Source organism: Festucalex cinctus, chromosome 6 (genome assembly GCF_051991245.1).
Source record: "Festucalex cinctus isolate MCC-2025b chromosome 6, RoL_Fcin_1.0, whole genome shotgun sequence".
NCBI lineage: Eukaryota > Metazoa > Chordata > Actinopteri > Syngnathiformes > Syngnathidae > Festucalex > Festucalex cinctus.
The window spans coordinates 3,154,922-3,169,972 of NC_135416.1; the positions used below are offsets into that span (position 1 = coordinate 3,154,922).

Here is a 15,051-nt window from a genome sequence, read left to right on the forward strand (position 1 = left end):
AAATCAAAAGAAAATCATTTATTTTCCCAAATATGTTGCACAACTGTTTGTTTTGTGTGCACATGACAACGTGAATCTTGAATATTCAAAACCATTTTAAACCCAACACTTTTTTCCAATAGTTTTTTTTTTTTTTTTTCCTATACAAAGATACACATGCTAGCACTTAGCATATTATTCAATTGAAGTCTTCAGGAAAAATGCACTATTCCCAGACTACAGGGCATATACTAGGCAAAATTACAAATATATAAACCTTTTTATATCATTTTTGGAGTGTCAAACCAGAGTCACACTCGCAAACTATAAAAAGTCAGTGGTACAAAATTGAGCAAATGAGAGACTGCCAGGTATAAATATGAGTGTTTGACGCACTAGCTTTTTTTTTAAAATATACAATTTTCTAAATGTTAAATCAAGAAAAGTGTTAGCAGCTTAAAGCGGAGTATGCTGGTCTTTCATAATTTACAACAAACATTTTTTAAGAAATGCATTTTGTATAATGATACATGACCTTTTTGTAATTCCGAAGCGGATATAGTCCATGCAGTGTTTAAAAATACAATGATTTCAATCGTGAAGTAATGGAAGTAGTCTGTATTTTGGAGTGCTTTGAAGTTTGTTTGTTTTTTTAACAACAATTATTAGCATTAGCATATAAGGGAAGCAAAGTCAAGGCACATTTTGTCGAAATATTTAGTCAGTCCTTCATTTCTCCAGAAAAATAAGAAGCCAGAATTCAGCGCAGCATATTATACGACAAGCTATGAGGAATTGTTTGAAAGTAGAGTCAGGCTAACAATATCGCATTTGTTGAAAATGGTCAGAGAAGTGACAGTAAATGACAAACTCGTGTCCTGAATTAGCAAACTGTTTTGGTCTGTTTGATAGGACAGAAAAGTCTTGTTAGCAAAGCCTGTCAACGGAACAGGGAGCATTTGTACGTTAAAACCCATCAAACATGTAGGAAAATGTGTCAATTTTTGAAGCATTCATATTTCTTCTTTCAATAATGTTCCACTCCTTGTTTACTAGCAGTTGTTTGTAACAAAAACTTACCGGTTTACGTTTTATGACCCTTAAATCTGAGGATTAGAGTTATGTTTTTATTAGTTTGTTACGACATTAGCATATCAAAAAATTTGTGAATTAAACAATGATATTTTAAACAAACTTATTTTTTTCACAAGTTACTATATAGGCTGTTATACTTTTATAAGTATTGTATTTATTTTTATACATGTTCAAAATAATTTAAAGCTGGGGGAAAAAAGCTAGCTTTGCATTCACGGTAAGATTGTCAAATAAGCAAGTAGGAGCGTTTTTTGTTTTGTTTTTTTGTTTTTTTAATTTAAGGAGTTTTGTCAGGAGATTTTCATGTTGTTGCAAGTCTTAATGTTAAGCTACACTAGGATGTTATAACACTTATCACCAATTGTCAGTTTACAAAACCTTGCCAAATGGCGACAAGCGAATTAGACAAACAAAATAGCAAACTTATTGTCGCTTAACTTAAAAACTGCAATTAAAACAAGGCAGCTAGCATCGTATTCACAGAAAAAAAAAAAATAGTGTCTTAAGTTTTCACGCTGTTGGCAAGAGGTATTCTTAAATCTGGAATCTGCTGGCTAAGATATGCTAACTGAGCCTTGTAAGTGGTACAAGAGTGATATTTGTTTGTTAGATATTTGTTAGCATCACACAACCTAATGACTATAATTAAAATACGGCTGAGCCAGCTTTGGTTAAAGAAAATTTTTAGGAGTGCTCGTTTTTAGGGTCTAGAATTTAATTATTATTTTTTTTAATTTACGATTGTCATGCTAAGCGAGGCTAACTGATCACTTTGAGGGGTGCCAAACGTTATCAACTTCTAGACAAGGATTTCCCTTGTATCAAAAAGAAAAATAAATAAATAAATTGTCAAACTGTAAAACTGAAATTGTGTTTGGGTTAGCTCATTCTGATGCAAGCGCGCATAATCATGTTAGCATACCATATAGCATAACTAAATAAAGCAAAATAAGGCAGCTAGCTTCACACGATGAACACGTGTGGCTCTGGAAATTTTAGGTTGGAATGTTTCTTTAAATCTGTCATTTTTGTTTTCTAGTTCATGGTCGTCATACAACACTGTGCTAACTAATAAATAGCCTTGTCAGAGTGGCATCAAATGTTGTGCCAAAATAACATTGTTGTCCAAGGAGAATTTTTTTCCCATACAAAATTCAAAGAAAAATCAGTTTTGTTGTGTTTTTGTTTTGTTTTTTTGGACCGGGAGAAAAAAAAGAAAAGAAAAAAAAAAAAGCTCATTAGTAGCAATTGTCCTAAACTAGCCTATGGTATATTTAACAGTGGTTTTTAACATTAGCTTTTATTGCTACAGGAAGAAGTGGTTGAGGCTGTGACAGAATTGTATGGAATGTTAATTGTCTCTCATACTCAAAAAAAAAGATGACAAAAACGCAATTTCAATCCCACTGGGTGACAACATTCATATCGCTGTTGTACAAAAAGGCATTTTTACAGCTTAACGTGATTACTGCGGTTTCATGGATTTGTCAAACATCCAAAGTGCATTTTCTTTTTCCCAAAGATTGTAGCAGTGAAAATAACAACATTATGGATTTGAGATTTTTGTTGCTTAAAAAGATCGTTTTGAAAGGCCATCATTCCTGTCAGAAGAGAGGAGAGGTGCTCGGGGAGGGCGGGGAAGGGGATCCCTGTAGTTTGCACTTATAGACTTTTCCTTAGTGCTCCTCGAGCCAAGATGGACGCTCGCCGCCGGGCACTTTCAACTTGATGTGGAACTGCTGCAGTGTTTGCTCCAGCTGCTGCTGGTTGCCCGAGTAGTAGGCAGCAACGGCGTTGTGGAAGAGCATCAACTGGTTGTGCAACACCTTCACCTAAAACAACAACAATGTGGACCTAATAAATTTGTCAAAAAACGCTGATAAACATTCATGCGACATGTAAATCCCGCCTCCATTCAGAGAGTCCTCGTTTCCCCAACCTTGTTCTCCTCCAGGAACTTGAGCTTGACCGAGACGTCGTTGCGCATCCGCTCGTACTTGTCGCGGTGCAACTGGAACTGTTGCTGCGACTGCTCGATCTTGGGCAGCGTGTTGCTGTCGCGCGGGCCCAAGTTCAGCTCCTCCAGATCCGTGCGGTATGCGTCGTACTCCACCCTGCCGAGCGTACGTCAGACCTCAAGTTGAAAATATGGTCTGGATGCTGAGAATAACTGTTCAGTTTGGTTGTTACAAAACTACAGTTGCTTCTTTACTTTTAACATGAGTGACGTTATTCACGCGGTGATTGCGACATCGACGATCCCGCCACTCTTATACTGATCAAAGGAGACTTCAAGCTCTCCTTTCACAACACAGCCAAAAAGAAAGAAAAACTGCACTTCCTGTGTGCACAAGTGCCAGGAAGCGTAATATATTTTAAAAAGAGATCATTTTGTTTGGTTGCTAATGAATGTATTATACACATTTCATGTTGTTTTTTCTGTTAGCACTTTGGTACAGCTGTTGTGAAAGCACTATATTAAAAAAAAAAAAAAAATAGAGGGTTGAGACCACACCTCCCCCATTTTGATTTGAAGACGAGTGAAGACTTGTTCAACTTGAGTTGTCGTTACTTTGTTTTCACAAAGTGTCGACAGTCTTGGATCGAACGAAGGTAAAGGTAAGGCTTGGGGCAGATTACCTGGCAACCTCGTATTGCTTGATGTTGATCATGGTGTCTTCGATGGTTTTGTCCACGAGGGTGTTGACGCTGTCGATGAAGAATTTGATGGCGCTGAGCAGAGTTTCCCCGTTTTTGGACAAAAGCTTTTGGGTTTCAGCGTTGTAACCAAACTCCTCCTGGGAAAAATCAAAAACATTCTGATCATTTACTTTGTTACTTGCGTTTTTTTTTTTTTTTTTTTTTTTTTTATTTATCATCCATCCATCCATCTTCGTTTATCCACATTAGCTCTGGAGACAATTCATTTATTGTATTTAAAAAAATAAAATAAAATAAAAATTGAACAAAAAAGTAAAATATTTTTTTTTTTTTTTTAAACAAAGGGTGGATTGTTTCCTTTAAATAATTGATTAACTTGATGAAACAATATGTATTTCATGCACATTTATTTATTTTTTATCTTTTCTAGAAAAATAAACAAACAATAAACATAAACATAAAATTCTAGAAAAATAAACATTTCTTACATTACGTAATTGTTTATTGTAAATGTTTTTAAAATATTTTAAATAGCTGGTTAGTTACGTCATTCTAGATGATGTTATTGAATATTTGCAAAACAATTTTAAATACATCAAACAAAAATGAGAATGAAGTCATATTTTATGCTTAAAATATTAATTTAAATTTTTATGTTTCAATATTATTATTTTTTTAACCACATCTACAAATTTGCTGGCCAATTTAAAAAAAAAAAAAACTTTGTTCTTGCACTTTTCATCTAATCTCTTCAGGGGTTGCCACAGCAATTAATTCATTAAAAAATAGGTATATAAAGCACAAAAGTCTGTCCACCCCTACGCTGGATAAAAACACTCACATGGAGTTCTGGGGTCTTGAGGCTGAGGTCCGCAAAGGCGTCGCCGAGTTGCCTCTGCGTCTGCATGATCTGCGACAGCTGGGCGGCGAGCGTCTGCGCCAGCTTGATGACGTTCTGGTACTTGCGCTTGTTCTCGCGCAGCACGTCAATCTGGGCCTCCAGATCCAGGTCCACCGTCTTGGAGCCGCGGCCGAGCTTCTCAGACAGAATCTGACGCGTGCACTGGAAAACATGGCCAGTTCAAACAGCAACTGAAAAAAATTATTCGATTTATGTGATTTTTTTTTATTTTTTTTAAATGATAGTAAATCATCCAAATTATATTTAAATCAACTGATTGACAAAAAAATATCTTCATATTAAAGATGGATGTGCCATTATGGCTCAATTAGAAGGGAAAAAAAAAAAAAAAAGTAAATAAATAGAATTACTTTGTAAGTGTTGATGCTCCACTTTCTGACGAGGTCGAGTTTCTCCATGGCCGGACTCTTCAAGTCTTCTGACAGGACCAACGGGCCACTCGATGGCTGCGTTTGGGTAGCATCTGTGCGATTAATAACAAATTATTACCTTTGTGCGTGAAAATGATTGCCTCAGGAAAGGCTAAATCAGAGGTGTCCAAACTTTTTTCCTCCGGCGGGCCACATTCAGAAAAATTGAAGGATGCAAAGGCCACTTAGTTTTTTGTTTTTTTTTAACTTATTAAACATGGTAAAACCAATTAAGCATTTATGCAGTGTTTATATAACAGCTAGTAGTTATTTTAGAAAACTGCTACGTCATGGCTATCTGTTCAAAGAGATAAGGCAAACAGCTGTGTGCCATTTGAATAGATCCACCCCTCCACTGAGGCGCAGCTGAATCTTACCTCCACATTCAGAACCAAAACAAGAGCTATCTGTAATAAGCTGACCATACGTGAGGATCGTTTATGTAATATCCTAACAATAAAGTGGAGGAAAATGTTTCTGAAACTGAATTATCTTTATTCTACACGGTGTTATGAAGACGACTCCTTTATTATTTTAACTATAAGTGTATTTGTGGCTTGGCATATTTAGAAAAATGTATCTGGCCTGTAGTTTGGACACCACTGGGCTAAATATTACATCGAAGGAGGTACAGGATACTGGCGAACAAAGATGATTCAGTTAAATAGTACAATTAGTGGAATTACAATTAGTCAAATAGTAACGAAAGCAATAACATACGGAGCCCTGAAACTGATATCTTATAATTGCAAAAATTTAATGACTTTGGTGACATTAGTTAGCTAAATTCATCGCTTATAAATGAAATGGGTAATAGTTATCACAACTTTTAACATAGCCTGAGAATATTACTTAATGCAGCATTTGCTGGCCAACTTTTGGATCCCAAATTGCTTGTCAACATTGGTCTGGTTTGTAACTTCAGTGGCGACATTCGCTTTTCGCTTGCAAACTTCGGAAATCTTCGTGACGTTTGCTTGCTTGCCAATTTTGGTCAACCTGGGTAGTTTTCATCCAATTTGATCAGGTCTGACATTTGCAGGGTTTTTCCTGTGTACAAAATTTAGAGGCGGCCACCTCCACCTAATTTGCTCCCCACCTCCAGCCTGAGCTACTGATATCGCTCAACACAGCGCTCCCGCTGTGTTGACTGAACTCAGTCAGGAACGCATTTTAACTGCAGTTGCAGTGTTGCGCCATTATGGAGGCGTTATAGCTGAAGCAACAACCGAGGAAGAAACAGCTTTCTTTTTTTTCTTCTAAACTTTAATGTACCGAAGAAGAAATAGATCATGGAGCAACACGGCCATTTGCTGGTTGCGAGGCAGAGGTGGCGCGCTCCAGCCATCGCCAAAGTCATAAAAGCACACAGTAAAGACAATAAACATGATAGTGTTTTACAACAACGCTGTATTATATTTACAATTTAATATTTACTGGTGGATGATTTTTTTTAATGACTGTAGTTTAAAAAAAAATGGCAAAAAAATAATAGCCACTTTGTATTCATATAATTTTGAATATCTAGTCCCTGATTTTAAAATGGCTGTAGGAGGGCGGCCCATAATGGTATCGGTCAGTGCCGCAAGGACCAATACCTTAAAATTAGACTGGTATGGGCACCGATACCTGGTAGTCACCCATTATAATCAGAGTGAAACCACCTCTGTCTCAATTTGAGCCAGGAAAAACCCTGCATTTGCTTCCCAAAATTGGTGAAGTTTGGCAACTTCATGCTCACTCATATTGGATAAGTTCAAGCTAAATTTAATTGTTTTACCTCATATCGCACAGGACTAACCTGCTCGCAGATTGAACTGCTATTTTATATAGCGCTTTTTTTAATTATTATTTATTAATTTTTTTATTTATTTTATTTTTTTAGCTATAGTGCCCAAAGCACTTTACAATCACAATCACCCACCAGTGATCTACCAGGTCCACTGGGAGCAAATCGGGGTTAAGCGTCTTGCTCAAGGACACGTCGGCGTGCTCAAACCCACAACCTAATGGATGGGAGACTACCACTCTACCACCTAGCCACACCGCGCCCATTCCAGATTAAGATTACAAACGAGTATTTTATGAGCATCAGATATCTTAAGATAGCTAATATTAATTAATTAATGAATTACCTTACAGGGACTTCAGCTCACATTCATTTTTTATTAAATGGACCGATGTATTTCTACTTCCAATAATGATGTATGAACGTTATAAACATTTCAGACTTTTATTTTTGGATAACCCTAATAACACATTGTCAGTTTCAGAGCTCATGTTCTGCGAGGGCAAAAGGTTGCAAGCAGGGAAATCTACTGGCACCAACATGCAAGTTGTTTACCCAAGTCAAACTCATTTTTAGGCGTCTAGAGGTTTTCGGTCGTAGTGGCCAATATGTCCATCATCGACAAAGCAGATATCGAGAAAGCCCGTCTAGCTGCAAAGGATAGTGAGCCATTAGAATCGATAGAGAAAGTGATTCGGAATGGAACGCAAAGCCTGTGCCAATGAAGACAGCGGAGCGGGTAAGAAGGCCAAGAAAAGGTACGGTAGCGGATAGCCTGCGGTTAGTTTGCGCCTTTCTATTCCTGTCCCATCACCGTGGGTACCTGTCTCCTCCACCTGGCCCACGCTGGAGGAGCGTGCCAGGCGGCTCGCGACAACCGAGCTGGGTGCGAAGGGAGCCACGGGGGACGCGGGGAGGCTCGACGACCCTGGGGGATAGTCACAATTGAGATAGGGGCGCGGCATCATCAGGAGTTCCACACAGATTGTTAATAAACAAAAGCCTATGGGACCGGTGTCAAAACCCCGGAAAATAGCCATGGCAACATGCGTTACCGCGCTGCAGAGAGATTCAAATTTGCATTTCTAACAGGAGATGAAAGGCAAAGTCGGGCTTCGGGGTAAAGATGAGAGCAGGCTCATTAAATTCAAATGACGCCCGCCTTTAATCAGCAAACGATATATTGCGGAAAAGGAGACATGATACAAAATGGCTTTTGTTGTGAAGGTCCTCGCTGATTTCTTTCTATTATGACAACGTTCAGCCATATGCTTTACCTTTGTACGGGCCCGATTCAACGATTCCTTCTGTCGTTGATGCAGAGTTGCCGGAGGGGACACAAGACTCTGGAAGGTCTGTGAATGCTGGCTTCCCAGGGAAAGAGTCCTGCGGAAGAACATTAAACAAAAATTCAGTTAAAGTAATAAAGTATGTGGATATTGTTGAATAATCACATCACTGGACTTCGTCCAGTTGTCAGATTCTAACAAGAAGCAACATTCAGAAATACTAACGCTGGTTAGTAGTAGTAGTGGTAGTGCTACCTGTAGTAGAATTAGTAGTAGTAGTCACAGATTTTATTGGCTTGGAACAATAACAACATCAACATAATTCCCGACTTTTGTACATGTCAGGTTGATGCACTTTATGAACTCCCTGCGAGTTGCAGAAGTAGTAGACGCATTAGTAGCGGTTATAGTCACAATCGTGTAACGGTTGTGGTTTGAGGCCTCACCCCGCAGAACACTTCCTCCGGGCTCTGGTCCAGGTCTCCGTTGCTGGTGACGGCAATCTCAGCGGCCGAGCTCCTCTGGGATTCCTCAGCCATGGCGTGCTCCTGTGAAGGCAAGGACAGAGTCCCATTCTCGTTAGGTACAACATAACAAGGGGCAATCTTGAGACGTACGGCGGGTGGATGTGGGCTGCCATCTTGTGGACATTGACTACGATCAGGGGTCAAGTACTTGAACATGGGCAAACCAATGGTCCCCATCAGACATGACATCACATTTTTTTCCCTTTAGTGTTTGAGTAGCAGACAGTAAGATCCAGGTAAATTACACACAAATGTCGCCTATTTTTTGGGGGGAGAAAGGAGCTGCCATGAATTATGGAAAAATAATTTTTTTTAAAAGAGAGACTGGACTAAGAATACAGCTTATATGATATACATTTAAAAAAAAGCAGTTAAAACTGGACCACAGGAAAACCCATTTCACCAGGTATGAAACAAAACCAAAGTCCACAACTCAACTCCATATAGCGATAACAGTTTCCCTGTAGTCTCCGGTTCGAGTCCAGGCTCGGACTTTCCTGGGTGGAGTTTGCATGTTCTCCCCGTGCCCGCGTGGGTCTTCTCCGGGTACTCCGGTCTCCTCCCACATTCCAAAGACATGCATGGCAGGTTAATTGGGCGCTCCGAATTGTCCCTAGGTGTGCGTGTGAGTGTGGATGGTTGTTCGTCTCTGTGTGCCCTGCGATTGGTTGGCAACCAGTCCAGGGTGTCCCCCACCTACTGCCCAGAGCCAGCTGAGATAGGCGCCAGCAGCCCCCGCGACCCTTGTGAGGAATAAGCGGTCAAGAAAATGGATGGATGGATGGAGTTTCCCTGTATGGCAAACACTTTTACTTTAAAGTGCCGTGTCATGTGACCAACACATAAATACTTAAAGGGCCATTTGACGCCAGCATGCTGGTGGGCAGCAGAAAGAAAAAAAAAAAAGAAAAAAGAAGAGGCTTGAGTCAGACAGTTTAACTCATCAAACCGCCAGCAGGAGATAAGGCGACCTTGCACACTGTAATCCTCTCAGATGCACAGTTTGACCTGGCTGTCTGTCGCACGCATGCCCAGCTACAATTCATTGACATATTCACACATTGCGTGTTTTGGGGCTCTAATAATACTGTGAAGGATTTAAAAAAGAAAAATGTGAGAAGTTAGCATCCATTTTGTAAGTAGCGATAAATGTAATCCTGTTCATTGCCCATGCTACTGCTAATGGTGTCGCACACAAAGAGGAGCCAGCTACAGAACCAGTTAGAGAACACTATTGTACTCTTAGAGATGCTAACTACGGTATTAATTATCATTAATTTTCAAATATTAACACTGTACTAACGCTTTGAAATATTATCACGGTGTCACTCTTCCATGTCACATTTCATTTCGCCATGACTTGCTGATGCTAATGCTAACTGGCAAGAAAGCGATGTTTTTGTCTGGGGACCATCATAAAATAAATAAATAAATAAAAATAAAAAACATTCAAGAAAATTCACCCATCTACTTAAATTCACTCAGCAACTTGCTACAACTCCCACCACAAACCCAACACCAGTTTCAACAATCAACACGAAATTCGGCTGACATATTCGAAATTGAACAAAAAGTCGCACATTTTGATTTAAAGCAGCCATTTTGGGTCAATATCAGAGCTCGTACTTTGACAAACTCCTACTAGGGAATTTGCCCAAATGGGCCTCAATCAAAAGAAGTTACCCTGGAGGCTACTAAATTATAACTTACAGTTTTATATAAAACTATACACATGTACAGTTAAAGGGATACTTGACTCACTGTGCCATTTTCGGCAGTAAAAAGTTAAATATTTTGTCTATAATAAATGTGGTAACGTCATTATTTTTCACGTACAATTAGTACCTTTTAAAAAGTAATTGTTCTACTTGCTGTCGACTGATGATGATGACGTCACCTGTACTGAGGAAGTAGGTAACGACCAATCATGGCTGAGTTTCCTGACCAAACCCAGAAAACAGGTGAGTCATGATTGGCCGTTACCGACTTCCTCAGCACAGGTGATGTCATCATCAGTCGACAGCAAGTAGAAAATGTACTTTTTAAAAGGTATTAATTGTACTGTACATGAAAAATAATGACGTTATCAAATTCATTCTGGACAAAATATTAACTTTTTACTGCTGAAAATTGTTCAATGAGTCAAATAACCCTTTAATTTGGCTATGGTAGGCTTGTGTAATGGATGGGGAAGGTGTTTTAATGAGAGCCTCAATAGGTAAGGCCAATCAAGGCGTAAAGTGTTTTTTTTTATTTTTTTAAGTTTAGTCATGCCATGTGAAATTCACAAGCTGAGCTAAGGCTGTTTGAAAGCGCTATATAAATAAAGATGACTTGACTTGAGTCCTCGTTAACTGTGATGTCATTCCGGTCGACAGCAAGTGGCAAAATGGCCGCCCCCCTGAGATGGATAAAACGGGTGAATTTTTAATAAGCACAATATGAATCAGCATACCACGTTTAGAATAGTGTGGCTGCATAGAGCCTATTGTAAAGAATTTTTCTTTTCTTTTACTTCGCTTCCCTTTGAAGGTGAGTAGTTTTAATTAACTTTTTTTCTTTTAAACACTTGCATGACAGTTAAGAATGTTGAATGTCTAGTTCACTTCATTCCTTTGGGGACAAAACGTTTTGGAGGCTCCGTTGTAAACGTAGGGCAAGTTAATGAACATTTGTTTGTTGTCACAACACAGAACAGCAACACTTACACCGGCTCTATCGCTAACACCCCAAGCAATACGACACGCCGTTTAAAGCGAGAACTTCGTTCTGATCAAAATCACATCACAAAAGCCAATCTGAGAGGAGCGTGATTATGGAATCGCAGGGAAGAAGAGAGACCACCACCGCAAACCAGAAACAGGAAAAGCACTAGAGAGGAAACTGATTGCTCACGAGTGAACGTCAGCGTCACCTTTGTCTGAGTGCCATCATCTCCGCATTCTTCTGCTGCGTCCACAGTCTGGTGTTCTCCATTTTCTACACTGACAGCCTCATCCGCGCCCTGGTCAACATCCTCGTTGCCGCTTACCGACTTATCCTCGGCACTGTCAATATTAATGTCATACAGCACATCGTTCCCTGACGCGCTACCGCTACTACTGTCTAGGTTTGGAGGCGACGGTGATGGTGACGGGTCACCAATACGCGGACTCTCCTCGGCTTCCATGCGAGGGTCCTCAGCTGAGGTCTTGCCCGATTCGGTGTCAAGACTACCCTCAGACATACCTGGAAACAAACAGACAGGAGGTTATGAACGATAACTATGTTAGTATGTGCAGCTATAGGGCTCCATTTTCATGACTGGCGTAGGCGCAGGGGCGGCTTAGACCAGGTATTGGGAATTCCAGAAACGAGCGCAAGTCGACGTGTAATAAAGTTTGCGCTGTTGCGGGTGTGGACAACGGCAACTTCATCCATGTTCAACCAAAGCAGCTCCTTTCAATCCTTTTAAATGTGGTGCACTAGTCGCACACTGACAGTCTTGATGTGGAGCACAGACATCTAAACTTTCCCCAAGAAGAAACTGAAAACCAACAGAACGCATCCCCACTGATGTGAAGCACTCACAATAACAACAACATGGCCGCGGACAGAGAGTGTGAGTTTAATTTCTGATTTAAAAAAAAAAAAAAAAAAAAAAAAAAAAAAAAAAAAAAAAAAAAAAAGACAACTTGAGTGGAATCATTTTCACAAAGTTTTGGCTTCCACAAAAAAAAAAAAAAAAAAAGGGGAAGTCAATCATGCGAAATATTGCCAAAGGCGTGTGCTTCCAAGCTGCATCAGAGTTCACCTTGCCTCACCTGTACAGCTCTACATAAGAGCACTCTCATTCAACAGGTGTTGTGGTGTGTTGTTACTCCACCAAAATTGAGACGTGTTTTGAGAGAAAGGAAATTTTTCCAGGGGGAAGCATTTATTCACACATATGTAAAGAAAACAATCTATTGTTTTTTGTGGAAGTCAATGCAATTCAACGCTGGAAGGGAGAAAAACAAAAAAACAAAAACAAAAAAACATGCTGGACAAAAAAAAACTTGTTTACTATCAGGAGAAATAAAGCTAAGGCCATACCACCCAGCGCTACCGGATTGTCAAGTTTTCTGCCCGACAAGAAGTCAATCTGAAAAGTAAGCGTGGCTATCAACTTCCTGGCCTGGATTGCAACGTACAATAAATGGAAACGTTCATTTATTAGATTTTGGTACGTATCGGTACGCCTACACAACATCGCAATAAGTTCAAGTTCTGGTCTCTATGGTCATCATCACAGAAAAGCTAAATGACACATTCCTATGATACATCTTGGCTGATATGCTAAAGTCTTGAGATATATGCTGGGGTTTGTGTGCCATTTGGATTGCTCCCAATTGCGTGACTTAAGACTAATTTCAGAGGTTTTTTGGGATTTACCAATATATTACAGGCATATCTGGTAGATTATTTATTTAGGTTTTTTTTCAATAATCCACCAAAACATAATTTCCAGGTTGCAGCAACACAATTAAAGGAAATAAACCAGTCAAAACAAGAGCAAACCAAAAGTTTGTTTTTTTTAGTGGCAACGTAAAACACAAATTCAACATGTTCTTTCAATGCTTAACTCTCATGGTTTGCTCAAGTCTGAACAACTTTGCTGAAGTTTGCATAAAATCCGGCGGTTTGTGCAAGTTGAGATGCTTATTTTCCCTAAAATGTGGCTAAAATGTCTAATTCTGTGACCTGAACATCTGATTTTGGAGGTTTTTGGAAGTGACAATGCATGACAGGCACACACTGGAAATCATCATTTCACATTTAGTAGGAAGTAAGACATCAACGCATTTTATCTTCTTGGTGCAATAAAATCAAAAGGTTTTGTGGCTTTATCAGACTCACGATTACCACCTGACGGGAAGTATATATGAAAAGGAAGTTTGGACACCCACTTCCTGGTTTGGATTTCAAAGTACAATCAATTTAAAAGCAGACGATTTCAATGCTTAGGGCTGTTGCCACATACACAATTTGAAGCCTTTAAGCCTTCACTTGTACAATTTCAATGGAAAGTTTCCAACATCAACGTCGTCTGTTACCGCGAATAACCAAGTGCAATTATTAGCATATAAATTGAATACATTTAAAGTAAATACCATTTAATTACCACACTGTAGTCCTTGAGCTTTTTTTTTTTTTTTTTTTTAGGGCCGTTCCCTAACGTTGACGTTGTTTGCCAGCTAGCTTAGCTACATGGGTAGCTAGCGAGCTAACAAGCCAACCAAAACTACTCCTTTATCATCCGTTCGAAGCGAAGAGCACTCAGAAGAAAGAGTCGAGGGAAAAGGATCGTGTCGTTCCCCAGTTTCGCCGCATAAGTGACTACACGTCACAAGGAAACAACTGAGTCGGTGTGGGAGTGTGTGGTTTAAAAAAAAAAAAAAAAAAAAAGTAGTTAACCATACCTGTCTACGGCCGTCGTGGCTAACTTTAGCGGATTGTCGTAAAGTCCCAAACCGGGTGTCCGACGTCCGGGGAACAGCAGCCTGGTTCTTTGTAACGCAATAAATAGAAATAATTCTTTAGCGGTGGTGGTCGGGCTCCAGCTAGTATACTAGACTTGGAGTTCGGACCCCGGAAAAAGTGATCAGCCACGGAGGGCCGCTAGTGGACCATTTGTTGAATGCGCTCTCCCCCTGCTGTTAAACTCCACAGTTTACAAGTTTAAACTAAGCCGGGTTCCATCTCTTTGTATATAAATAAAAAAAAGTGTTTCTTTGGTGGAATTAAGCGAGGCGGGGGTGAGTGCACGATACTGCGCGTAACTGGCGTCTAGTTAAGTCTTGACTGGCGTTGCAGTTGACCACAAACTGCCCAGTTGTTTGTTGCCCCCCGGCGAAGAAATACATTTCCCAGCATTCATCGCGGTCCCGGACGCATAGTGACGTCACAACTCCAAGCCAAGCTGAGGCAGCGGCGGCGCAGCCTCAACCAAATCAGCCATATTGGTCACAGTCAAGTCGGCTTTTTTTTTCTTTTTTTTTTTGCACTTTTCCTCGTCGGCCTTTCCCCCGGTTGTAAAAATATCGCTAATAACAATAACCCTCGCCCGGCGTCCCACTGGAGAGCCCACAGAGTCCGGACGGCCTGCTGTGTCGCAGAAAAATGAGTCCAACCGATGCTAAGCGAGGGGCTAAACGCAGGAAGAATAAGCGGGGCGGTGGCAGTAGCTGCAGTGCTGTCTGCAACAGCGGCACCAGCAACGGCGGCAAGGCCGGGGTCGCCTCGGCCCTCGGTTGTGCGGGAGTTCCGACACCTGCCGGCTTCCTCGCACCTGTCACGGGCGGAAATGTGGGCTCCGTGACGGGCATGAACGGAGAGGTAAGCAAACCCCCCCCACCCC

At 40.3% G+C, this 15,051-nt stretch overlaps 2 protein-coding genes across 7 annotated transcripts in view; one reads left to right on the top strand and one right to left on the bottom strand.

The window, feature by feature from the left end:
• Window positions 1-3: 3 nt before the first annotated feature.
• Window positions 4-14,583, bottom strand: arfip1 (ADP-ribosylation factor interacting protein 1 (arfaptin 1)). Of its 4 annotated transcripts, none has more exons than XM_077525285.1 (10): window positions 14,114-14,583; window positions 11,587-11,900; window positions 8,592-8,693; window positions 8,134-8,242; window positions 7,680-7,784; window positions 5,008-5,120; window positions 4,577-4,798; window positions 3,715-3,872; window positions 3,014-3,188; window positions 4-2,906 (listed from the first exon to the last, which is right to left on the bottom strand). In XM_077525285.1, the coding sequence occupies exons 2-10, from the start codon at window positions 11,896-11,898 to the stop codon at window positions 2,751-2,753; spliced, it is 1,452 nt and encodes a 483-aa protein (XP_077381411.1). In that variant the 5' UTR covers window positions 11,899-11,900; window positions 14,114-14,583; the 3' UTR covers window positions 4-2,750. The 4 variants fall into 4 exon arrangements, with proteins under 4 accessions (XP_077381411.1, XP_077381413.1, XP_077381414.1 ...); XM_077525287.1 differs by lacking the exon at window positions 14,114-14,583 and adding an exon at window positions 13,805-14,081; XM_077525288.1 differs by lacking the exon at window positions 7,680-7,784 and having other exon boundaries at window positions 14,114-14,576.
• Window positions 14,546-15,051, top strand: part of fam193a (family with sequence similarity 193 member A) — a 32,928-nt gene continuing 32,422 nt past the window's right edge. Inside the window, exon 1 of one of the 3 annotated variants that reach the window (XM_077525279.1) lies at window positions 14,546-15,029. In XM_077525279.1, coding sequence (XP_077381405.1) covers window positions 14,814-15,029 — 216 coding nt within the window. In that variant the 5' untranslated portion in view covers window positions 14,546-14,813. The remainder of the gene's footprint in view (window positions 15,030-15,051) is intronic. The other 2 variants (XM_077525280.1, XM_077525278.1) reach the window with 2 other exon arrangements.

Bases quoted from the DNA above. Each gene is read 5' to 3' on its own strand.
- arfip1 (XM_077525285.1), bottom strand. From the start codon at position 11,898: ATGTCTGAGGGTAGTCTTGACACCGAATCGGGCAAGACCTCAGCTGAG. The intron at 3,873-4,576 runs GTGAGTGTTTTT...GATTTTTCCCAG, and splicing joins TCAAGACCCCAGAACTCCAT to GAGGAGTTTGGTTACAACGC. The intron at 2,907-3,013 runs GTTGGGGAAACG...TTGTTGTTTTAG, and splicing joins AGTTCCTGGAGGAGAACAAG to GTGAAGGTGTTGCACAACCA.